The following is a 26,291-nucleotide window of genomic DNA, read 5'->3' on the forward strand; positions in this document are numbered from 1 at the left end:
TGGATTCATGGACTCTCAGGTGGCAGGTAGACTTAAAATAGAAGTAAGTTGTATCAGTACTTTCAGTCACAGGAAGACTCATAACATTGTGATGTGGTGAAAAAGATGACAGGAAGCCCAGAGTAGAAAATTACAGAAAAAAAAAAAACAAACACTTTTTTTTTGAAGCGCAACTATTTATTAAATTATACAAAAAAGGTGAGGAGGGGCAGCTGTGGGGCTCAGTCCCAACCCTGGCCCCTGGCCCCACCCCCATCTGGCGCTGTCTGAGAGAAGGGGATCTGAGGGAGACCCAGGGATCAGGCAGTGTAGGGATGGGCAGGATAGGAGGCTTGGATACAGAGGTTAGGAAGGAGAGGCTACCAGGAGGGGAGTAGCTGGGGAGATGAAGGCAGGAAGAGAGCGAGGAAAGGGAGAAGGACAATTGGGGACCAGCTGGAGAACTCAGACGGAACAGGTTAGGAGGTGGAATGATGGCAGAGTGAGGATGGACGGGCAATGTCTGGAGAGGTGGACATGAGCAGAACAGGTATTTTGTGTAATGGTGGCACTTTCCACTTCTGTAATTTTCTCCATGGAAGGACACAATAGTTTATCATTTTGCATCTCATTAGAAGGAATTCAGATTCTTTCCATCACGGCCCCTTACTAGGATAAGGGAACCCACCCTCCTTTTATCTGTTGGTTGGTCTAATGATATTACTTTAGGATAGCTTCTTAGGGTCAGGGCACCTCTATGGAAGGAGCAAAGAGCAGTTTTGAAGTATGCAGCAGTGGGTGGATTTGGTTTTATATGAGGAAAAAAATATATATATATATATGTATGTACCTGTCATTTAAATGCTTCTGAACGAGAATTTCAAAAAATGTTTTAAGATTAGATGAAAGCAGATCCTGTTCAAAATGACTTTATGTGAAATTCTTGAATTCCTAAATGGAGAGATGTGGGGAAAAGGGAATAGATACTTTGATGGTGGCTTCAAAAGTGCTTATTAAATAAGTGCTTCTGCAACTGCCTCATTACTGATCCCTTATATTACTCTCTTGCAAATCCAGTGAGTAAAGCTTTCCCCCGCCTCTCTTACGAGATTTAAAAAGTGCTGTTGAAATGATATGACAATTTTTTTTTTTAAAGTAGATGTTACTTGGCTGTGCTCTAGAAGATACATGGATGTGCTCTCATTGTGTTACCCAGGTGAGAGGAGTGAAGTTTCTGGAAAGCCGTTAGAACAGTAACAGTTGGCAAAGTGAATTAAGGTTGTTTTCTGTTTTCCCTGTTCTTGAAATGTACATGGATAAATAAAAACATTATGAGTCATTTTAAGCAATCATGTTGCATGCAAGCCAGAGAAGTGAGGTCAGAGACTCTCGGCTTATAAAAGGAGAAATAGATAATTTTGTTAATTTATTCAAGTGACAAAAGAGGCATCTGGGTCAGAGGGTAGCATGGGCTGGCAAGAGACGGTTTAAAGAACAGTGTAAAGCAACTTCTAGCCAAAAAAAAAAAAAAAATCCAGTGGAACTTTTTAATAAATGTAATAAATTAATGGGCTTTAATATGAATGAAAAGAAAAATAATAACTAGAGTAAAAATACTTCAGATCCATGATGGATTTTTTTAGGTCACACTGCTAATTAAGTAATTTAGATAAGTTATTTTGAAGGCCTCTTTAAAGATTTGTTGAAAATCTACTTTGTTTCCCACTTTATTCAAGGAACTGAGAAAAGTCAGGAATCGTGAAATTATTATAACAAATTATTTTAAATTCTGGGTGCTTCTGAACCCTAGGAATCAGCCAAGTATCCCAAGCACTTTTTTTTTCCTTTTTTTAAGTTGTTTATTGTAAGATAATTTACAAATATCTTGCTGTCTTTGGTAATTTAAACAATGGACCAATAATTTCTTCCAACCAGGATAGTAATAAACTAAAAACAAAATCAGATGACTGGATTTTCTGTCTTTACCTCTTGTTTGGGGATGAAACTTGATTTTCATTAATCCAGAGCCACAGCACCAGAGGTGATTTCAATCAACTCCTTTGTGATGATAGCTCAGCGAGTGTGATTGAAAGTCAAAGTCAACTTGTCAATCATCTCAGAATCATTTTTGCTGGCATTGTCCATGACCGTCATCCTGGCACTCTGCTCACTCGTGGTGGACTCCTTGAGAGAATAGTAGATGATGCTGGCCAGATCGTATTCTTAGTAATTCTGCAGCACGTCAGCATCAATTTCATCATAGATACTCATACTCTCAGAACTCGCAATGCTATTAAGGGAAAAAATGTACTTTTCTCTTGTCTTGTAGGAGATGACAGACCTGAATCGATTAAAGATGATAGAGCCTTCATCGAATTCATATCTAGAATTTAGTAATTCCAGGGCAATGACCAACATGTCTCCAAAAGTAGGGGGGGTTCTTCCCACTTCTTTGAATGTCACCAGAAACTGGTCAGAATGAGTCCTATGGAGTATGCCCCTAATTTTATCACAACTCCAACAATCTTAACTTCTTTCCCAGCTGCTGTGAGTGTAGCCACCTCGCTTTTCATCTGTATAGCGATGGAGGAGTGGATAGTGCCGCAAAGCCCTCTGTCTGAGGACACCCCAATTAGGGGGTGCTTCTTCTTGTCTTCAGGCACATTAGTGTCAGCTCTTTCATACAGAGCCAAAGATCCTGTTCCATACACACGAGCTGATGTCAGCACCCTCTCAGCTCGGGCATATTTTGCTGCTGCTACCATTTTCATAGACTTGGTAATTTTCTGGATGTTTTTGATTGACTTTAGTCACCTGGTAATATCTTTCAAAGTTCCTATATTTCAAACTTGGATCCATTGTGGCTGCACGGCCCAGGCCAAGACCCCAGCGACACCCACCTGAGAAAACATGGTGCTATCAACCCTGTTGAAGGTCGCTCAGACATCCCAAGCACTTTTAAATAGAATATGGGATCGCAGCAAGAAAGTTTCATTTACCTCTCGAAAGTGTCTCTGACCATCTAGGGGAAATATGCTCATTCCTCTTTATTTTCCAGTCCCTGGGTAGAACCTGTTGCCTGTTGTAGTGAGGAGAGGCGATATAGCGGCCAGGATTGTTGGCATCGTTTGCTCCCTCTTCAGCAAGCACTCTGCTAATGCTTACTCTGCCATACGATGTCCTAGGAACTGTGTACAGAGTGATAGAAATAGTCCCTGTCCTCAGGGAGCATACAGTCTAATCAAATCCTCTTCTCCAAAGCCCTTAGGACTCTAGGCTTGGTGCTGACCTGAGGAGTCTCAGTTCCCCCACTAAAAATTGGATGGAGTTAAGGCCATCTTTTCCCAGAATCAGGCTCATAGGCTTAAAACTCTAATGACCCCAAGCTGTGTGAGTTATAAACCCAGTTGCCCAAGCAAAAAATTTTCTGTCAACTTCGACATGCTCAAGCTTTTCCTTAACCTCAAACATCCTAAACCTTTCTCTCACTCCACCTTAAATATCCCTTCACTAATTCTCTCCATCTCCTCTAGCCCTGTCTTACTTCAGTATCTCTCACCTAGTCCCTAACTAGCTTCCCTGCTTCCTCTTCTAACACCTCTCACCTGTCTGTCCTTCCCACTGTGCCTCACTGATGCTGGGGTTACCTTCCTAAAATATGAAACTGTTCATGTTGTATTCTGCTAATAAATTGTCAGTAGTGCCCTAACGTCCTGGCCTGGGGCTTTCATGGCTGCCCCAGCCTGTCTGTGACTCATCCCATTTCCTGTTCTCTGCAAGACTCTAGCCATTGTCCTTTCATGTGGATGCCCTTTGCACCTTGTCTTTCATATGAACTCATAGTTTTGCTACAGTAGTGAGCAGCTGGTCACTCCATTCTCCATCTTTCTTTGTCATTTTGTATGTATGTATGTGTATAGCTAGGTAGGTAGACAGACATTTTATTATTTGTTTACATGTCTGTCCTTCTTACAGTGGCTTCTTGAAAGAGGGGCAGTGTATTTTATGTTTATATATCCATGGTGCTGTAACTACATTTCATAGGTCCTTAAATAAGTTTTTTTTTTTTTAATGAATGAACAAATGAACAAATGACCCTAAAAAAATCACTTACTTTAATGAAACAAATATGGCACTCTATAATCACCTTGTAATTTTCTAGGACATCTGGGAACCATCAAGTACCAAAGATTATCTCAGCAAAATTGAGATTGGGAGGGTCCTTTTACATTGTAATGGTCATCTCTCACCAAGTCTGAAAATTATTATACAGCTGTAGAAAGTTCTAAAGCCTATAGCATTCGCCTACTGTGAAAAAGCTATGCCTTTATATGTTAACTTTTTATATTACTCCTTTTAAAGACTCCTGAGGATACATTTTCCAGCAGGCATTTGTTAGAAGGCTAACTGAGGTGTTGGGGACCCAGCTCGGGAGCACCCAGGTGTTTCTCATCCCAGGGCTCCTCTGCAGGCCCTTAGAACTCCCGACGTCCTGAGGGGTGGGGCTTCCCCAGAAGAGTGGTTGTGGCAGCAGCACCTGGGGCCTGATTCTCCATTCTCTGAGCCTCCCGGATTCTCAGTGTGTCCCAGCCCATCCTCTCCTACCCCTCCATCTGGACCCGCACTCACTTCCCTCTACAGAGCTGAAGCCACAGAAGCCCTTGTTTGCCTTCCTGGGAAACCCCACACTCCTCCACTCTGACCAAGCCCCGCCCAGGCCTCCCTGGGTGCCCCTTATGGTGTTCAGTAGAGATGGACATTTCCTGAGTTGACGAGGCCGGCTGACCCCACAGGTACTGGCAGTTGGGCTGGGTCAGAAGAGAGCGATGCCTAGAGGCTGGTCCTCAGGGGAAAGCCTTCAGAAACACGCAGCAATGGTCTTGGGGAACAAATTCTCGACACCTCACTGCTGCTGCCAGGAGGAACGACTGGCCCCGAGGCTGTGCAATGGTGTGCTCAGGCTGCTGCAGCTGTGGACCTCGGCAGATGGCAGATTGAGGCCCCAGCGGCCCAGCCAGAAGCTCGCGTTGTTGTCCAAGCGCCTTCGTCCTCCTGGAAGGTGATAGACTTTAGCGGGTCTCCGCAGTTCACTCTCGGGTTCTGGCTCCTGGCAGTCCTGCCCCAGTGCAGCCTTTGGGCCAGAGCCAGGTCCCCAACATCTGGCGGCTCGTGGGGCGAAGTGGCCTACACTGTAATTCTGACTGGGATAGGGGAAGGCAAAGCGTCAAGGAGGGCTGGGGTTTGCTTGACAGGGGGTGTGAGCCAGACTCTGACTGACTAATCAAGGACGAGGGGCCTCTGGCACCTGGGGCGCGCAGGTGTTGCTCATTCCGGCACTCCTCTGCTTGCTGTAGAAATCCCGAGGTCCCGAGAGGAGGGGCTTGCTCTGAGGGTGCGGTTGTGGCAGCAGCACCTGGGGCCTGAGCTCACCATTCTCTGAGCCGCGCCGATGCCCATCCTCTCCGTGCACCTACATTAGGATCTGAGCTCACTCCCAACACAGCTGAAGCCACAAAGCACGCCCTGCGGGCTCCAACTATACCCTTTTTTCCTAAAAAAAGAAAAATCCGAGGGCAGCACCCAGCCTCGACTGGAGAATGCAGGTAGAGTGGGCCTTCAGCTTTGCTGGCAGTCCCTGGACTGAGGACCTGTGGAGTGGGGGTGCTGGGAGCTCCTGGGAAGACAAGCTGCACTTGGGGCACCAGGGTGCAAGAGCCTGGGAGCGCCCATGTGAGAGGAATAGGTGGGTATTCAGAGGCCCTGCGCGAAAGATAGCTCTAGGTTTGGTGGGAGGCCCAGGAAGGGAGCACAGTGGGATGAGGGCCACCGTGAGGCTACTTGGTGGCTGCAGAATTGAGGGTGGAGGGTGGCAGGGCGGGGGGGGACCATTCATAGAGCCAGCTGAGAACCAGAACGTTTGTTTTTGAAAGACACACTGTATCCATAAAGACATGCATATGTGGGTTGTATCTATTGGATGCCAGTTACAGAAATGATAATGAAACTTGCACTGAATGCTTACTGTGTGCCAAGTCATGTGCTAGATGCTCTATATTCATTTCTATTTTTCTATAGAACCTCCATTTTATAGATGAGGAACCTGAGGCAAAAGAGATAAAGTAGTATGTCCGGAGGACCAGACATAGTAAGAGGCAGCCAATATACAAATCCAGGTGTCTGATTCCAAAGCATGTACTCTTTTTAAAATCATGCCGACATTGAAAAGGCAAAAGAACCCCTACTTTTGTTACTGAGTAAAGTGTCATCTGATAGTTTCTCCTATAGGTAATATGCTTGTTTTGTTTTAAATTCCTAACACCTATTTTTAGAAAGGCACAACATTTTTACACAATGAATTCAAAATAGTAGAGTGATTTCTCATCTAGGAATGATAATATTTCTCACTCTTGACTGCTACAGACTCCTTGAAATTCTAGTTGGTATTTGACAAAATTTTATTTTGATTGGATTACAGAGGGAAAATACTGCGCAAAACACAAGCATAGTAATTTGTAGTTCTCCTGGTGTCACAGTGATTGCTGTAAAATAGAAAATTTCATTGAAATACATAATCTATGACCACAGAAACAGCACTTGACTCTGGGACCCCTCCATGCTCTGAAATCCTAATGAGGATGGTATCCAGAGCTACTGCACGCAGGTTTAATTCATCTGGGAAATGCACTCTCTCCTAGCAACTGCATCCACCCCTCCCCCTCCACCCCACAATTAAAGTCAAAAGCTAATTTGAAAGCTGAGTAATATTTTCAAAATCAGTAAGCAAATATCATGGCATAAAGCAGTTATAGAACCATATAGAAGATTTTCTAATCATAAAATTATAATCATAATAGTGCCTCATTTTTAAGGTAACTAAGTGAGTAAAATCAGATGGAATTACTGTTAAACTGTTAAGCCTCTCTGCCAATGCTATTTAGACCAACTGGGTAATTGATTACTTGAAGTGACGGTTTGGACTCGAGAGTATCTCGTTAGATGATTAAAATGAGAAACAAATGTGGATAAAAGATGATCAATGTTTTTAACTTTGTTCAGTAGGAGAATGTGAAAGAGGCCTTTTTCTTTTTCAGCCTTGCCTTACACCCCGATAAAACTCTCGTTGCAACTGGCCAAGTTGGGAAGGAGCCATATATATGTATATGGGATTCCTATAATGTCCAGACTGTGTCTATTCTTAAAGATGTCCATACACATGGAGTTGCCTGCCTGGCTTTCGACTCAGATGGACAGGTGTGTATCTCCTTCCATTTTTTTTTTTAAATGACTTTTCTTAAGTCAGAATCCTAATGCACGTAACCTATAGCCTTAGAAAGTCTATCGGCTCTTGCTGTCTCTCACCTTGGTGAGCCTCTTAGAATTTTCACCTGTTTGATCCTTTTCCAAGCTTGTGGCACTGACACCATGCATCGGATAAGCCCATTTTGGTTCCCCCAGTCTCACCATCTGGTTAATAAGCCTCCAGGAAGGAAGCCATGAACTCATGCTGATCCAGTCTTTCATGACTCAGCAATTTCGCTTGCCTTCCATTGTTAGCCTCCAATTTGGAATAAGGGTTGGACCAAACCTTTTTCACAAACCTCAAGTTCTGAGCAACACTTGTGTCCCCTTGCTTTTAAAAGATAACATCACTTCCTAATAATTCGCTGAGAAGATTCTCTTTGACTCTTTCCCTTTAGGTAATTTCTAACAGCTTCCCTCTACCCCACTCCCCACAATTTAAGCAGTCACTAATTCATTCATGTTTTATTTTTTTTACAGTAACTCTGACATCCTCTCCTTCCTATTCTCTCTTTTCAGTACCAAATCCATGTCATGCCTGACAAATTAACCTCTTAACCTGTCACAACACAGTGAATTTCTTGTTCTAATACATTTCATCAACTGAAAAAAAGTGTCAGCATTGTTTAAAAACAAAAGCGTAGAGTACCCATTGCATGAAGTCCACACTTTGTAGCTGGGCATTCTAGGTGAACCGGGTTTTCTAGCCTTATCTTCACTATCTCCTTGCAGTTAAATAGGACAAGTCAAGAAGATTCCTCTACCAGCTCTTGTTCTTTTGTACCTCCAGACCCTCCCTCAGGCTATCCTCTCCACCTCAAGTGCCCTTTTCACCCTCTGTGCCCCTTAAAATGACTCATTCTTCCAAGCCACATCAAAGGTCTTCATGAAGCGTTCCTAGGCTCCCTGACAAAGTCTCTCTTTCCTTTGAGTTCCAGCAGTACTTGGCAGAAAAGATGAGATATTATGTTATAGATGTCAATTATATCTCAATTTTAAAAATGTTATAGGAAAGGGAGTAGAAATGTAGAGGGATTATTCCTGGCTCTCACTGAGGTCCCCTGGTCACTAAGGCTGTGCTTTTTTTCCCCCTGGCCTTCTCCATGTTCCTAGGCTACCCTTTGTCCCTTTTACCCTCCATATTTATGCCAGCTAATTTTCTCAATCCAATTTTTGTCAAATTTGAGTTAATTCTGTAAGTCCATGCTGTGGAAAGGTCTGTGAAATTATTCCTCGAGGCTTGACCAAGCAGAGTTCATGGGAAGCTCAGGACTCGAACTTGTTTGAGTCACTTTTTAAACAATTAACATTTACTTACTTGGTGTATTTTGCTATTTTGAGAGAATAGTGATCATTATTTTCTCTCTAGAACTAGATTCACTACAATGTAGACCCCTGGTGAATGTTTTTGATTTTACTACTCTGTAATCTCATCCAATTTAGTCAGGTAATGCATGCATTCCATTGTATATCTATGTCTAAAGAGAAATAGCTGGGTAGTGACATTTGTTCAAATTTTCAGCTATTGACTTTCTAACTGAATTGAATGAATGCGTTGGAATGCATATGCATGTACAAGTGTAAAATGTATGCTTGGATGTGTACTTACATGCACATTCTTTAATCTGATTTTGGTTTTGTGTTTCTAGATAATATTCTTTATCAAAATTTGTTCTGAAGCATCACAAGAAAAGTGTAAGGTGACAGAGGAAAATCCAGCTTTAACTTTTAGTCCTTTGTCCATGTTATTTTGTGTTAGAATCCTAGCTACTTCCCTTTAGTTTCCATTTTGCAGGGTTTCGGGGATGGACTGCATGGTACTTTACCATTGGTTGAGAAAAATAACTTCCCATTTGCTTGCCATGATGGATTTCCTAGGTTGTTGATGCCTATCGCTTCAGGTCTGCCTTATTCCCCAGACAGAGTTCACTGGAATCGAGTGATATTTAGAAAATGACAAATAATCCATCACCTCTCAAGCAGCAAAAAGCAATATAATGCTTCTCAAGTATCTATGAGGCCTGTCACTATAAATGAGCCAAATAGATTTCTTTTGGCTTTTCTCAATCAAATGTGAGTTTTCCTTAGTGTCCATGTTTATGTATATTGCTTCGAATTTTTTATGTGGATAAAAATATAACATGTCTTAAAATCATTTTCATTGATGGAACACTTAATTAAAAATGACAGCAAAGACCCCTTTTCTTAAGGGCGCATTTTAAAACCTCCAACTATATATTATACTAAATAGTCTTAATGGAAGCCATCTATAGTGAAAAAATCTGAACAATCTCTGCATAACAACATATGTACATTTAGCCATATATGGCTATCATTTCATATATATGCATGTGCATACACACACACACTCAAACTTGATGAAATACCTAAGCTCACTTGGGTAATACTATATTTTTAAAACCCTTTGACTTACATTATTTCACTGATTCGCGCAGCCTTATTATGTATACAAAAAATATTTTACACTTATTTCGCAGAAGAGAAAACTGAGATTTAAGGTTAATCTTCCAAGGTCTTCTGTCTGGCTACTCACAAAGTGAGAAGCCAAATCTGCTTACTCCCAGTCCAGACCTCTGTCTGTTACACAGTGCTGCCTCCTTGGAAGTGGTGTCTTGCTGGAACCTCTGATTTTAGTATTCCTAATATTTGTTTGGAAAGTTTTGAAATCTTATATACTCATGTGATAAATTTCTTTTTAAGGACAAGTACTGATCTGAACTCAAAGAATTTAGACTGGGAGATGAAGTACCAGATTACTTTTACTAAAATTATATATCCCTTAGAAGTGTTTGTGAAATTATGAAAATTAAGAATAAAAATAATGTTCATATATGGAATTTCTCATCTAGGTGTTTGTCAAACCCTTTAATTTTAGCAGTTCGGTGAGGCTTTTAGACTAAAATCCTAGACTCTTAAATCTCACATTAAGATCTTAAATTTAAAAGTTTAAACCCTGACTTCAACTTCTGTTTCTGAGATTTCACGAGGTTTCGCACATGTTTTCTATGTTTAAGAAAGACAAAAGAGTTGTAACTTATAGGTTTTTGGAATTTCAGTATATGCTAATGGAAGTCATCTACTGTGATAGCTTTAGTTTCAAATTTCAGATAGATCTTGAACAATGATTTTTTTTAAATAAGAAACTCAACACTTGGCCCATAGTAAATAATCAGTAACCATTTGTTGAAAGAAGACATGGATAATGAGAAATCTTGCTGCTAGGTATTAAATTATTATTCTTATTCTTAGCGTTTAGCTTCTGTGGGATTGGATGCCAAAAACACAGTCTGCATTTGGGACTGGAGGAAGGGAAAACTTCTGGCCTCGGCCACTGGCCACTCCGACAGGGTAAGAGGACCTTGTTGGAACAAGTCATGCAATTGCATAACTCGCGGAGCGGGGGGGCGGGGGGGGGGGTTGGTTTGTGATCGAGCTTCTCAGAGTTGTAATCCTTTTAAAAGTAATTTGCCACATGCAGATTTTCCCTACATGTTCAACTTAAAAACTTACTGTTTTTAAAAATTAATTTATGATTAATAGTTATGTTGGAATGATCTCTTGGTAATTGGATGCTTCGTTACTGCTTTTCATAAGCAAAACAAAATTCCGAAACTGGCATTTAGCTTCATAAAATCAAAATAGAATTGAATTTGAAAATATATGTAAGGTTTAGATGTATTTGTTTAGATGGAAATAGTTGTTAGTAATATTCACAAAATAAATTTACAAGCATATACATCTGAATTTCACATTAATATAATGACAACTCTGTAATTCTTTGTTATATTTGAGAACCTTGAATGTAAATTGTGGCCTGCTTATCATTCATATTGAAGTCAGTGTGATCAGAAATGGTAATTCCCTGTAGTCATAGCTGGCAAGACAGCAGACATAGTCATTAACTGGTAAGAAATCTATTTCTCTGGTGTCTTGCATGGTTAAAATAATTTGGCTACTTTACTGTCTTGATTTTCTAATTAAAAAATAATGAATTTGCATGACTGTCTTACATTGGTTCCTAGTTTTGTATTTCTGCACAATATAAGTGTTCATGCAGAATGAGGCCTTAATTAAATACTAAGTTCACTGTCTCTTGCTTAAGTGTGAACTGTAAAAAAAATTTCGTATATGAATATACAGTCATCTAGGGAGAATTGTGATTATAAGGAGACTTCATAGTTCTTGCTGCATATTTGGGCAAATTGTACTTGAGGATTCAGTCCTCAGAAAGTCCAGGAGTGACCAACATGGAACTTTAGTGTTGGAAGAGGACGGACACCCCTCTGGCCCAATGTTTGACATCCCTGGCAACACGTAAGAATCCCCAATGGAGATTTTACAGCTTACTGCTTCCTGGGCTCTACCCCCAGGTATTGGTGTTAATTTATTGATGTTTATTTGATATCAGTACTTAATGAAAGGTTGAAAATATTTTCAATGCTTATATTTTGGATATTATTGTTTTGCTTATGCTGTGATCCCATAACAACATATCTTATATGCTGTGATCCCATAACAACATATCTTATAAAGTAAGTTGAATTGGATTGGATCAATATGTGAATTTCCTATTGTTTTGTTAATGTTTTGTACACTTTCCAGTTAGGAGTAGATTGGAAAAAGTATAATGCTATAGTGAAAACTTAGTAATTGTAAGAGTCTAGACTGTTTGAATGAAATATTCTTTTTTTTTTTTTTTTTTTTTTTTTAGAACACTGTTCTCCCAGGCCTCATAATTTGTTGCACACACAGTTTGGCTCTTCATTATTGATGCCAATATGAATTATTATTGGCTGCTTATGGGCAAATGATCATCTTTAAGAGTATTTTAGTGGCTAAAATACTTAATCCCTAGCACTCATTTGTCTGAGTGTTTTATGGGCTACAAGATGGTACATACATTATCTTAATTGACCTCATGACTGAGGAAGTGTCATTCGTTTTAGAGAAGATGAAGTTAACATTAGAGATGCTAAGACTTGCCTGAGCTACATAGCTAAAATGGGTAACTGGACCTCATTGATGCTTGGACCAAATGCTCTCCAGTGTTCTCTCTCTAGTCCATAATTGCTTCCTTCTACCTATATGAAGGTTATAGGTCCTCTCCTCTCTGATGATCAGTCCCTATTGGTCCTTCCTATGTGGTGAGAAGTTAGCAGCCTAAGTTCTTTCTCTGGTCTAGACTCTGGCCCTAACAGTGTGCTTTTTTCTATTAGAGCTTCAAAGAATGTGGTCCATGGACCAACAACATCAGAATCTCCTGTGGTCTGTTTAAAAAATGCAGATTCCTGGACCCTGTTTCAGACTCACTAAATCACAATCTCTCATGTGGGCCAGGAACATAGGCACTTTACACAATTGCCACGGGTGATTCAGCCTTCAAGGCTGACAGAGAGTCTTCTCTTCCCTGTTACCAAAATGAAAATAGAAATACCTGTAAACTGACAGCTTTTCTTAAAGAATGATAAATTATGTTAGAAGATGTTTTCAGTTCCTTGGAGAACTGAAAGTGTAGTATTTTGATTTAGATTAAAATGATGGCCTATTTTAGATGAGCTCAGTGAGTGTCGGATAAATGCCTCTGTCTTACGTTCAGGGATATTAACTTCTATGATTACTAGAAAGTGTTGGCCACAGTGAATTATAGTTGACTATTAAACATTTTCCTTCTTAAAATGAAACATTTTATAATTTTTATTTTTATTGTGAACCTATCTCAAAAGTGTTTTATCAGCGTTGTGGAAAGCTATAGAAAATTTTATCAAAAATTTATCTTAAATCATCACAATTTATCCTAGGTGGATAAAGTTAAAAATATGACAGGTTGTTCTCAGTGATTATGGTTAGTTATTACTTCTCTATTGAGTCCTAAGGTAAGTAGACATTAGGCAATAAAACATGTGTTGTCAATTCCTGACTCATCCGCAGAGCCAAATCCTCTATTTTTGGTCTGAGCAGGTAACACTGTGTTCTGAGTGCTAGGGTAGAGTCTTAGCAATTGGACAGGTGTCTGAAAGAAGACAAAACACATAAATGACCAACATAGCAACTTTTAATATTTTTTAAACAGATTTTTGATATTTCCTGGGATCCATATCAGCCAAACAGAGTGGTTAGCTGTGGAGTAAAACATATAAAGGTAAAGTAGTTATTTTAAAAAATTTTTTGGTGCCTCGTATGGAAAGAATTTATATGTATATAATTTGGTATTGAGAAACTGCTCGACTTTACATATTTTTCCTTAAATTTAGAGCCTTCTTACCTGCTTCTCTGATCTTGAAGCAAGCTACAGCTAATGGGGCTCTCCAGAAATGCAGTATAACCAAAATCAAGTGAAGTACTCAGCAGGCAGCTGAAAGGGAAACTTTGTGTTAATTAACTATAAACTGAAGACTCATAATACTTATAGGATTGCCTGTTTTAAAATAGTTCTCATTTTAATTTTGTGAATTAAGTTTTCACATTACGATGAATGTTTACTCATATTGCATGTCAAAACTTTTGACATGTTGATATGTTCTTTTAGAAGGAAGTTGTCTTGTGTTGCACAGAGAGGGATACATAGTACAAAACTACCTGGGCCATTGATTTTTAATTGCCTCTGTCTTCCTCTAGACTACACATCCTGAAATACTACTAGTGGCCCAGGCCCTGCCTCTGGCTATTTGCTTCTTCCTATTTAGTTACACAGAAAAATTAACAGCATCAACATTCTTTGCTTTGACATGTCAAAAATTTCTCCTGGATATGGCCTAGGATCTTCTTTCTATAAATTTGTAGATAATATAAGTTATAGTCCATAAATGAAAGAGTATAAAGATTATTTGCTTGAATAGAGTATACATGGATCTCTCCTGGTTAAAAAAAAAAGGTGCATTTCTGTATGAACAGAGTAGATACCTATATTATTCCTCCAACAACTCCTGTTTCCCAGTTCATTTTCTTCTTTTAGTCTAATTTTTATGATCCTTCTCATTGTCCCTACTTAATGGTTAGAAAGGAACAGATGACAGAATACTCACAAATACGAATAACAAGAAATATGTGACTTTTAAAAATAATATTACAAAACTACAGAGAAATATAAAAGAAGAACTGAGCAAATGTAGAAACAACCTAAAAGTTCTAAATGTATCATTTCTCTCCAAATTAATTTATAAATTTATATTTAGTTCAAGTTCAATGAAAATCTCTGGAGCTTTTGTTTTTGTTACCTGATATAACTTCCCTTTATATTATTTTATGTTACTGCGGAAGAATAAAAGAATGAAAATAAGAACTTTGGAATAAAAAGGAATTAAGAGGAATCTGTGCTACTATATACTAAAGCACATTATGAAGTTACAGTAAATAAAATGGTGTAAGACTGGGATAGGGATAAATGAATAATAATAAAAAACAATGATGAGAAACAGATCTTAATACTCTTGACAATTTGGAACATAATAATAGTTTCTCTGACTAGTGGACACTAAAACTACTTAGAGGAAAAAGTTATTACATTATACCATACACTAAAATAGTCCTTTATGAATTAAAGAGTTAAATGTTTTATGAAACTATAAAATAACAAGAGAAATACGTAAGTAAATGTTTAGCTGCTCTCAAATTGGAAAAAGGCATTTCTAAATGAAAAAGCAAAGAAAAAATAAAGGATAATATTATAGGTTTAACTATATAAATATTACAACATTCCTGTCTACCTCCCAAGGAACATAAGAGGCAGACCACAGACTAGCAGACTATAAGCACCAAACGCTGTAGATAGAATGTTGGCTTGTTCTTGAAATGTAAAGCCCTCTAGCAAATCTGTAGGATGGATAGAGAACATAGACAATTGACAAAAATAGAAACAGTGTTTGCTAATAGACATATGAAAATGCTAAATCTCATTTAATAATTAAGAAATAAAAATTTTAAAATAACCATGTTTTTAGTCAAAGTTATGGTTAAAATGTGCCCAGTAATGGCAAAGATTTAGTGAATGAACACTCTCAAAACTTGCTGGTGGAGGGTAAAGGAATACGGTCTTTCAGTCCAGAGATTCACCAGTATCTACCAATAGCTTCAGAAATTTTTTGAGCTAGTAATTTTATTTCAATTTTAAAATTTCACATCTTAGGATTTAATCCACAGAAATTGTTAGGAATATGAACCAAGGACTGATTCATTGCTAAATAACTTATCAATAGCAACTAAAACCAAGCAAAAGTGGACTTGCAACCACCTAACCTCCCTTGGTTTTTAAACCAAATATGGTATATCCATTTGAAGACATACTGTATAATCATTATAAGTCATGCTTTAAGTGATTATTCAGTGTTATTAGAAAGTACTCAAGATCTATTTACAGTCTACTTTTGGATAGAGTAAATTTTTGGCCTTGATTTTTTTTTTTTCCTTTAAAAGTAAAGCATATTTTTGCATAGCAAGTAAATTGGAAGGGTATTTCAAAATGTTAAAACAGTTACCTCTGGGTTGTGAGTTAATGGATGACTTAATGTTTCCTTTATTTAAAAATTATTTTATAACATGTGTTACTTCTGAAATAAGGAAAAAGTAATGAAATAAATGAGACAAAAACTTAAGTCTATAGAGTCCATTATTCAACACTTTAGGGCTTCATAAATATTTTGTAATCCTTATGCCAAAGATTCGGTTTTATCTTGAGAATATGTTTGCTAAAATATAAGCATTTTTTGCTTCAGCAGCAGTTGGAGGATCCTTCTGTATATTTTACACACTCCACTTGTAAAACTAGAAAACTCATTAGATAAACATTAGTTGGATTTGTACCAAGTGACAATAAAAACTGACCGTATTTTCGATTTGCTTGAAGCTAACCAATTAAAACAACATTCTGGAAGAGGCAAAACTGAAATTCTCTAGAGATAAAGGAGAGATCCCAACTGGTTAAAGGAATGATGTTTCAGGAAGAGGATGAAATTTGAGCTGGGCCTTGGGCTTGGAAGGGAGCAGAACCCAGGGGAAGGGTTGCCCTTCAGCCAGGAGTTAATAGGAGGCACCGGTCACCCACTGAATCGTGGAACTGAGGAGCAGAAAGGTTCTTGGCCCATAACATGTTCAAATATTATGAATGTTTTCATCAGCTAAGAATCTCTTTAAAAAATTTTTTTTCCAAGAGAACCAATATTTCTAAAGATTTTGACCACAAAATACACGAGCCATTAAATAGTCCCTCGACAATTTTTTTTACTAATCAAAGATATAGACCTGCCAGCATGAGTTTCTGATCAGTCTAACATATGGCAAAGGCCTTGAATTGTTCTTTCAGTCAGAAGCAAAGAACTACACGAGCTCATGATGAGCCTGGTTTCCATTAGGCTGTGGTTGCTCTCTGGAAGTTTGGCTGCCTGACCCGGAAGCCACCAGCCAGCTAGCATATTCTATCTACAGTGAGGAAACCAAGACCTACTAGGTTATCTGACTTTGAATCTTGGTTCTGTCTCTTCATACTTGACTCTGGGAAAGCTATTTAATCTCCCAGAGGCTGAATTTCTTCCTCTTCAGGAAAAAAATGGGGGACCACCACCACCTGAATTTATTGAGTTACATTAAACAGTGAATAGAACCAGAAGGGGTACAATAATAATAATTTATTTTTTCATTTTCTAGGATCACGAAAATGGTGGCACAAATAAGATCTAAACTTAATTTCTGGCTCCCTGCGTAGAGCGTTTTGCATTTAGAAATTCTTTCTTTAATGATCGTTCTTGGCTAACTCCCCCACCACCCTGAAAAAAAAAAGATTGTTAAAGATAATAGTTTAGCTGCTTAATTGATAGAATTCTCCAGCTTCTTTCCTATTTCTTTCCATCACTGGTTAACTCTAACCTTTATTCAGTTAATTCTAAAACCAGAGACAGATAAAACCCTGGAACTTCATTCGAAAACACTAAGAGCGGCTTATCCTGTTAAATTTGTTAATTGTGTTTTAACAAATTTAGGTTTTTTTTTCTAAGCAAAAAACAAACTTTTTTTAAATCTCAAATGGAAAATCTGTAAATAGTCATCTTAGCCATTCTTTATTAATTTTGGTTAGAAAGAAATCCACAGCAAAATTTCAGCAGGTTTAACAATTTATTTTCACTCTCTATATTATCTCTCATTTTAGGATCTCCACTCTGCCCCCCACGCCCCATAAAGCTGCCTAACATGAAGTGAATGATTTCAGTTACAAAGTGCATGCAAAATCTTTGATGCTTTCCAAGAAAATATTTTTATGGGAAATTTTTGTAGCTAGAGTGAAATCCTTTTTCGTTTTGCAAATAGGCAAATGACAATGATCTGAAATGAATGCTTGGAAAACAGGAGTGGTTGAGCATTGTCTGCTTGGTTGGTTTTATAGCAAATGAGCCTACCAGGTCTGTGAATATTGCTGATCTTTCTTCAGTCTCTAGTCATAGATAGAAAGGATGTTAAGGATTACCTAGGGCCAGATGAACTCCAAGATACCTGCCAGTTCTAACAAATTTGCGTTATAGTCTGTGACTGGAGATTGGAGAAGATTAACAGTGTCTTATCATTTGCTGTAAGTTTAATGATTGTTGCTACTCTAAACTGTCACTGTTTACCAAATAGGAAGTGCTTCTCAAAAAAAAATGTCAGAGGTTTTCCATTTTCTGAAGAAAATCTCATACCTATTCTGATATTATATCTATATGTGCCTTTTAAGAGAATCATTTGAATTTTTGGTATTTCATGTTGACTATACCACTTGACTGGGTGATTTTATCAGAAAGCCTTGGTGTCAGAGGATAACAGTGTCTCTATTTTTTGTGGTTGTGCATCTAGAAATATTTCAGCAGCTCAGGTCAGAGGTGTACATCCCAAGTTAAAGGGATGGTAATTCCAAAATAAGTACTCTCTTTTTAATATTCACACATGGCGAGATACAGTGAGAAAAAAAAAGTCTCAAGCATCACCACAAACAGCACGTTCTTTGAAATGTATGTACAACCAGTAGTTGTTTATATCTAATAGCTTGTTCAGGTTTAACTTAAATGTTGACAATTTCCCAAAGCTTATACCGATCTTTTCTAGATCTTTTCATTCTTTCCATGTATACTTTCGTGCATCTTCATTAAAGTAATAATACCCAAAGAAATGAAATCACCAGAGTTGAGACTTTCCTCCTTAATAAGAGAAGAATCCTATATTATCTCAAATAGTCGCACATCTGCTTCTCATCCCCCTTTAGGGATGCCTTCTCCACAGCTGCCTGAATCTAATCTCGGCTCTCTTCTCAGAACTGCTTCCTGTAATACCCAGCTACTGCGAGAGGACCACCATTTTCTCCTTTACAGGCACAAAATATTAGGGTTGTCACTGATTTTTCCTCACACATTTCTTGTCACCTGGATTTGCCTAATCCTGCGCTCCTGAACCCCAATGCAATTTCTTCCTCACCACGAATCCGAACCTATTCTTGCTCATTCCAATTAATTCGTCATGGTTCTCCTCTCTGGACTTCCTTGCCACCTGCATGGAGTCTGAATATACTGCCTTGAAATTATCTCTTGTATCTTCTTCGTTAGATTTAAAGTTCTCAAGGCAGAGATCAAGATTTCAATATTTTCTTAAATAACTCCCACTGAACTCTCGTCTTCAACAAGCCACTTATGCCCTCTTTCCTTCACTTCCAGTGAGGATAATATCTGTTGTTGCCTGTTCTCAAGGTTATGGAGAAGATCAAATAACATATATAAAGAACTATTATAAACTATGAGGTCTTGTACCAGTTCACACATTTAAAAAAATGATGTCAAAGTGAAAAAATATTTCTGTATAACCATAGGAGTCTTCCTGCTGCCTTTTATAAAGTAGCTCAAACTTTATGCTAGTCTGTTATTTGGCTATATAAAAATATAGCTTATATTTAGAAACATTTTTGAGTGACATTTCTGTAGTGGAGATTTATAACATTTTTAGTTAGAAATTATTTCCAAATATTTTTGTATGCACCAAAAACACCTAGAAGATATATCAACATGTTAACAGGAGGTAGTGGATAATTTCAGTTTTTCTCTTTATATTTTTCTGTATTTTTAGTTATAATTTGACAAGAAATTTATCAAGAATGTGATTCATCTACTTTATTCCAACTTGGAGAATATTGATATTTTATATTAAATTACTATTAAACAATTAGAAAAAGTTTAGTTTTTTGAAACTTAGAACATTTTGAAATATCATTGTAAGTTTCTCTTATGCTGCTAGTTGGCTAAAATGTTTTGCATTTTGCTGTAACAACAAGGAACCCTTAATATAAGTTAAATTATGTGTACCCAGTTCAAGTATAGCAAATTATGTAAACTATATTGAAAAAATATATTGAAACAAACAAATACCAATAATACGATGCATCAGAATACTCTATTTTTGGATCTGTTTATTTTATCGCTTACTTCCTAGTTTTGGACATTGTGTGGAAATGCCCTAACTGCAAAAAGAGGGATATTCGGCAAAACGGGCGATCTTCAGACCATCCTTTGCCTTGCATGTGCCAAAGAAGACATCACCTACTCTGGTGCTTTAAATGGCGACATCTATGTCTGGAAAGGGCTCAATTTAGTCCGCACCATTCAAGGGGCACATAGTGTAAGTATTCCATGTGGAAATTGAGTCTGATTTATTAAATAAGCTCATAAATCTCTATTTTTCCCCCATTTCTTTAGTGTCAGTTGACTCTGCTGAACACTCCCTAAACATTTATGAGAAGCTTTCCCAAATTACTCTTGTTCACCTAAAAGCAACATTTCAAAAGTGTAATAATTTAATTAGCCTTCACCTCAATTATTGATTGGTTGATTACTGTTGTTATTCATCAACAGTAGCTCGATAGACAACTAAAACTGTTTCATCATCAGTTTTATAGACCAGCACTTCTTGAACCTTAATGTGCCTACAAATCTGCTGGAGATCTTGTTAAACTGTGGATTGTGACTCAGTGGGTCTGGGAAGATGTCACTGCTACTAACCTGTGGCCTATTCATTAACTAGCAAGGGTAGAGACAACTATAAGAACAAAGCATGCTAAGCGAAATAAACCAGACGAAAAAGTTGAAAATCACATGATATCACTGATATGTGGGATATAAACCTAAAAGCAACAAATGAACAGGACAAACAGAGACTCATGGACATGGACAATAAACTAGTGGTTACCAGAGGGTAGAGGGAGGGAGGAAGTAGATGAGGTAAAAGGGGTCAAATATGTGGTAACAGAAAGAAATCTAACTATGGGAGGCGAATGAACACACAGTATAAATACATATATGCCTTACCATTAAAGTGTACAGCTGAAACTTACTGGATTTTGTTAACCAATATCACCATAAAAAATTAATTAATTAGAAAATAAAGAACAAAGGCAAAGAATAAAGGCAAACTTTACTTCTGACCACTCTACTCAATTTTGACATATATTAAAATGTTTACATTGCTGTATCAACCAATGCTAAATGGAAATGTCCAGAAGAATGGGGAGATGATGTGAAAGTTAAAGCCTATTTTAGTAAATGGAAATGTGGTAAAATGTTATTGGAAACTTGACAGACCTTAGCTCATTGCCTCATATTGATTCCCTATTACTAAAAGGAAAAGTTTAAGGAACTATTAGCAAGAGCTATGAAATTTAAGATCTTTCATTGTCTTATATGTTGGCTTGACTAACTATGAAATAGCCCTTGAAACAATTAAGAGATCAGTATTGTCCTCATTCACAAGAGCAAATGCCTTAGTAACTTAATTTCTTTAAACTGGATCTTATGTCAACATTATACATTTGTAGCACTTTTAAATAGACCAAATAAAATATTTTCCTGTAAAAAATTGTTATGAAACTATTTCAATGAAAAAGCATCTTCAAATGCTGCTTAACAAACTAATGCAAATGTAATTTATGCTTTCAAGATGGTGCCTTCTTAAGCTCATTGAGATGCACTTCAGGCAGGCACCATTGTACCTGAAAAAGTGTTTATGTTCCTAGCCCACCTCCATTGTGGTCTTCTTACTTTCTTTATAATGATCAGTTGTCACATCTTTTCTTTATAAAGATCACTTGTCAAATAAAGGGATTTATGATTTCCATATCTGCTTTATCCAAGGAATTCTCAATAAGTGTTTTGCAACCTGCTATCAGATTAGTAATGGCAAAGAAGCACGTGAACTAATTCGTTTTGATGGTTACTATGATTAATTTTTAGTCCAGATAAATTGAAGGATACTATAAATAGCTACTTGCTCTATTGTCCGGATTTCAGTGGAGAACAAGGAATTTCGTATTTTTGTTTTCAATCATGAAGATCCAACTATTGTGACTATTTAGAATGATGGCAGGATTGAGTAATATCTGCCTTAATTAACAGGCTGGAATCTTTAGCATGTATGCTTGCGAAGAAGGCTTTGCTACTGGTGGACGAGATGGATGTATACGATTATGGGATACTGATTTCAAACCAATAACCAAAATTGATCTCAGGGAGACAGAACAAGGATATAAAGGTAATATATATATAATACTTCCCCATAACTCTAAGAATATTAAGTACAAGATAAAGTTCTATATTTATATCTTTTCTCTGTACCCCACTTTATTCCATAAATTTAAGCCAGTTTACATAAATATATCACACAAAATTAGAAGTCTCTTAAGGATAAATGAGTGCCCCTTTTTTCTAATTTGTACAATGGTATCTGTATGTACTAGAAATGGTCCTGCTGCAGAGATAAATAACATAAGGATAAAACTGCTGAGTGGTATCCTGGGAAATGGGATTTTTATTTATAGAAACAGGGAAGTTCTGTATAAGTTGGTAATCCTAAATGTGACTATACCCAGCCTCTGAAAATAAACAAATGATAGGAAAAACAAAGAAGTTATTTATAAAAATAGCTTTAAAGTAATAGCTACTGTGGCAGAAGTTAAGAGCATGGGCTTAGCATCATGGGGCCTGGGTTCAAATTCAAGTTTTACCTATAATAGATATGAGTCAAATTTCTTAACATCATTGGGCCTCAGTTTCCGTACCTATAAAATGAGGATAATACTAGCACCAACTTCATAGAGTTGTATGAGGATTAAATACACTTGCAAAGTGCTTAGGCTAAGCCATGGTGCAGAGTCAGCGCTCAAATAATGTGAGCTGTTATTACAACATATTGAGTGTGTGTACATACAAAGCAGTTTACATACATTTCTAAAAATTATCAGGATAAGCTTATTACCACATTTTTACAGATAAAGAATTTGTAGGAAAGATAAGCTGAAGTCACATGTGACGTTAATACGCTAAGTACATGTGAAGAGCTCTGTTCATTTGCTACGGGTGGGCCCCAGACTTGGTTCTTGGTTCCTACAGTCAGTGCTGAGGGAGGGGTTCTCGGCACCATGGGTAATGACATCCACAAGATAAAAACTTATTTTTCAAGTGAAGGGGAATTACTCCCAATGCTGAGATAAAAGAAATTTCCTAAGACTCTTCCTAGAGAGGATCTTGTGACAATAGACCCCAAGTTCTCGAAAGGCCTAAAGTGAGCTGTTACTTACAAGGTTGTTTTTCCCTGAAGTCCCTCCATGCGGGCTGATGGCAGTGTGGCCACAGAGGTTCTCCCATAGGCCGAATCGTGTGGCCGTGCTCAGAGCTCTCTGCTGGCCGGGGGTAGATTCCAGAGGACTGAGGGAATGGGAGAAGGATGCACAGACAACCTGGTTTCAGGGCATCCTCCTTAATTAATGCTGTTTTCAACCAAATCTTTTTAACAAACAGCAACAGGTGATGGGATTAAGTACAAACTGGTAGTTGCGAAATAGTCACGGGAATGTGAAGTACAGCACAGGGAATATAGTCAATCATATTGTAATAACTATATGTAGTTCCAGGTGGGTACTAGACTAATCGAGAGTCACTTTGTAAATTATATAAATGCCTAACCACTATGCTGTACACCTGAAACTAAAATAAAATAATATCGAATGTCAAGTCTAATTGAAATATAAAAATGTTTTAAAAATTGAGCATCAGGGAAGTGAGCTGGATGTTGTACTTACTATGAGTACCCAGAGTCCAGCTGCTTTAAAATACCTGATATATATATATATATATTTATATATATATATATTTATATTTATATTCAGCTAATCTAGAGATTGGGTTGATACTTTCTTAGGGAAGCTTTGGATCCCAATGTGGATCCATTTCTGAATATCAGTTTAACTTTACCCAGAAAAATATTTCGAGCAGGTATAAGTAAGCAAGCACCCAAAGAACAATGTAAAAAATGTTGGTAAATGAACTATGAAACTTCAATGTAAACTGGGAGCAAAACATAGATAACTCACTAGATGGGATCATTAACCATAAACTGGCTAGACTCTGGGAAGCATCAAAAAGTGATGATTCCTTTTTTTGCGGTCGCTTTATCTAGCTCATCCAAAAATTGTATCACCCTTGCATCTGTATGACCAGGGGTGTGTCCTCACGGCTAGGGACACCCTCCATTTTGTATCAGTCTCAACAGATTCTTCCATACACTCCCTTGCCAAGATCAGAGCACATACAGGTGGTGCACAGACAGGAAAGCCTGCCTGCACCTCCACCACATGGCCCATAGCACCTGGGTGTACAGTGTATCAGGAGGGTTTGGCATGGATGACCAGTGGGACAGTAGCCTATATTTTAGATGGACGACCAGTGGGACAATAGCCTGCATTTCAGACGGAGTATTGGACTGTACTTTTGAGGAATTGTACAGCCCGCGCTGCAGTTTGAGCCCCAGGCAGCCATGAGAAGCAGCATTGTTCCTCAAATGGCAGCCATTTTCTTGCCACCTGCTTAATTTTTGCCATCGTTGTTCACTAGCAGTACTCTCATTTAGTTAATATTTTACTTTAAATTGATCCTAATACATCTTTTTCTCTCTCTCTTTTTTTTTTTTTACTTATAAGCAATACTATCGTGAAATTATGACTTTAATGTAATATGCTTATTTATATATCTCTATTTTACTCACTAAAGTAAGTTCTAACTACTGAAATGATAAATTTTGTCTATGTAGCATCTCCCGGTCAGTAGTGCCTTTGCCTAGTACACAACTCTATTATGTACTACCAAACTTCCAAAGAAATGCTGGCATTTGTTCCAGCCCTTAGCAGAAAAAAAACAGGATATATGTCTAGAGTCAGAAGAATGAAAGGCTCCTGGGTGAAGTGTTGTTAATTACCCCAAGTCCGACCAAAGTTCTTGAGCCGGTGTGGACAGGACCGGGCAGGGGAAACCTGCTGTGATCCTGAGTCACCCTCAGAAATGCTATTTTCCCTCCAGTCAGGCCTCGATGCCATCATCACACTGAGGCAGGGAAGGAGGCCGTTGAATTCAGAGGCCACCTTGCACAGCTAAGAACAGGTAGACATTCTCGGAACGGGCCCTCTCTGTGATGGTCTCTGAGGCCAGCTGCTGGGATCACCGTGTGCCCTTCAGGGCATGTGGAAGTAGGAGTGGGGCCAGAGTGAGATAGGAGACCCAGCACAAATATAGGGATTAAATTAGTAGGATTTGAGGAGAGGAGTAAAAGTAATTGAAATATAGTTTTCTAGCCCAGCTTCCCCTTCAACCAGCCAATACATTACCCTTGATCCTCTGAGCGTTTGCAGAGAGTATGGGGTAAAGAAGAGTGAAGGAAAGGGAGTGAGAAAAGGATGAAACAGAAGAAGGCAGAGTGGACAGAAGTTTGGGTTTACTTAATCCTGCCCCCAAAAGGAGCCTTGGCTTTCTTCTGCATCTTCATGCTCTTTGTCTGAAAACCGGTATATTTATAAGGAGCAAGTTCAAGCAAAGTGATGTTAGAACTGCCTTGTTCTGGATTTGGACATAATGCTTCATGTATGAAGAGTTCTTTTGTTATAAAATTTTCTTAACATAAATTAACTGCCTTCCAGTTTTCACTGTTTGTGTAACAATGTCTGTTAAATTCATTTCCATGGAAATGTAGTGATTTCTCGTATTACTCAAACAGCCAAACAGTTTTCTAAACAAATTTATCAAGAAAATTAATCATGGCCACGTCCCAATTCCCATGACATAGCACTGATGTTCTGTGTTCCTTAGATTTAAATGTATTAATTAAAATTCAGAAACTGCCACTTATTAGCATTTGGGAATCCAAATCTATTTGTGAAGATCACACTCAGAGATAGACCTCGTTTTATTGCACCTTGCTTTATGCACCTTCACAGATGTTGTGTTTTTCTTACAAATCAAAGGCAAAATCTTCCACCAGCAAAAAGGTTCCGACTCGCTTTATTGCCATTCTTGCTTTAATGTGGTGGTCTGGAACTGAATCTGCAGTATTTCTGAGGTATGCCTATACTCAGTATGCTACCTGTAATGACTTCTGCTGCCTCTCCTGTAGACTTTCAGAAGATCTACAAAGTAATTCTGGCAGTGTCCACATTGTTTTATACAACTCTGATGAAGATTACATCTCTTAATAACTATTCGCATCTTCTAATAACTACTAATTGCTACACATTAAGAGAGAGAGAAGTTTTTAGATAACCCATGATGAACACTAAGCTCAGGAAAAAAACAGTATTATAGCTTTATTAGAGAAAGTGTCGGTCAGTTCTCTTACATCTTTGTAGTTAAACGAGCTAATTAAGACATTTGACTTCCAGTGAAAACAATTCACTTTGCTTTAGGTTTAAGGTGAACCAATTTGGAGACGGGTCATGCTCACATCACCAAGTATCAGCTGATTTTTAGAGCTTTCTTCCCGAGTCTTGGTCAAAGGAAATGGCCTCCCTAAGCCAGGAGGACTATCCCTCAATCAAGTAAATAGTAGTGTTTTCTTTACATCAATGACTTGTACATCTTTTGGTAGTTACTAGATTTTTGCTGACTGGTAAGTCTGCGAACAAGTTTTTACTAACAACACTCGATAATAGAAACCAACAATTTAATTTGTCCAGG

The 26,291-nt window shown here is 38.0% G+C and overlaps 1 protein-coding gene and 1 pseudogene across 6 annotated transcripts in view; one reads left to right on the plus strand and one right to left on the minus strand.

Annotated features, from left to right (window-relative positions):
- Nucleotides 1–26,291, plus strand: part of EML6 (EMAP like 6) — a 220,539-nt gene that overhangs the window by 74,733 nt on the left and 119,515 nt on the right. For 4 of the 6 annotated variants that reach the window (XM_016130157.2, XM_036225003.1, XM_016130156.2 and 1 more), the window contains exons 2-6: nucleotides 7,071–7,230; nucleotides 10,549–10,647; nucleotides 13,370–13,438; nucleotides 19,735–19,920; nucleotides 21,690–21,825. In XM_016130157.2, the coding sequence (XP_015985643.2) occupies nucleotides 7,071–7,230; nucleotides 10,549–10,647; nucleotides 13,370–13,438; nucleotides 19,735–19,920; nucleotides 21,690–21,825 (650 nt within the window). The remainder of the gene's footprint in view (nucleotides 1–7,070; nucleotides 7,231–10,548; nucleotides 10,648–13,369; nucleotides 13,439–19,734; nucleotides 19,921–21,689; nucleotides 21,826–26,291) is intronic. The other 2 variants (XM_036225002.1, XM_016130160.2) reach the window with 2 other exon arrangements.
- On the minus strand, nucleotides 1,790–2,869 carry LOC107502710 (annotated as a pseudogene).

Source organism: Rousettus aegyptiacus, unplaced genomic scaffold (genome assembly GCF_014176215.1).
Source record: "Rousettus aegyptiacus isolate mRouAeg1 unplaced genomic scaffold, mRouAeg1.p scaffold_m13_p_7, whole genome shotgun sequence".
Classification (NCBI taxonomy): domain Eukaryota; kingdom Metazoa; phylum Chordata; class Mammalia; order Chiroptera; family Pteropodidae; genus Rousettus; species Rousettus aegyptiacus.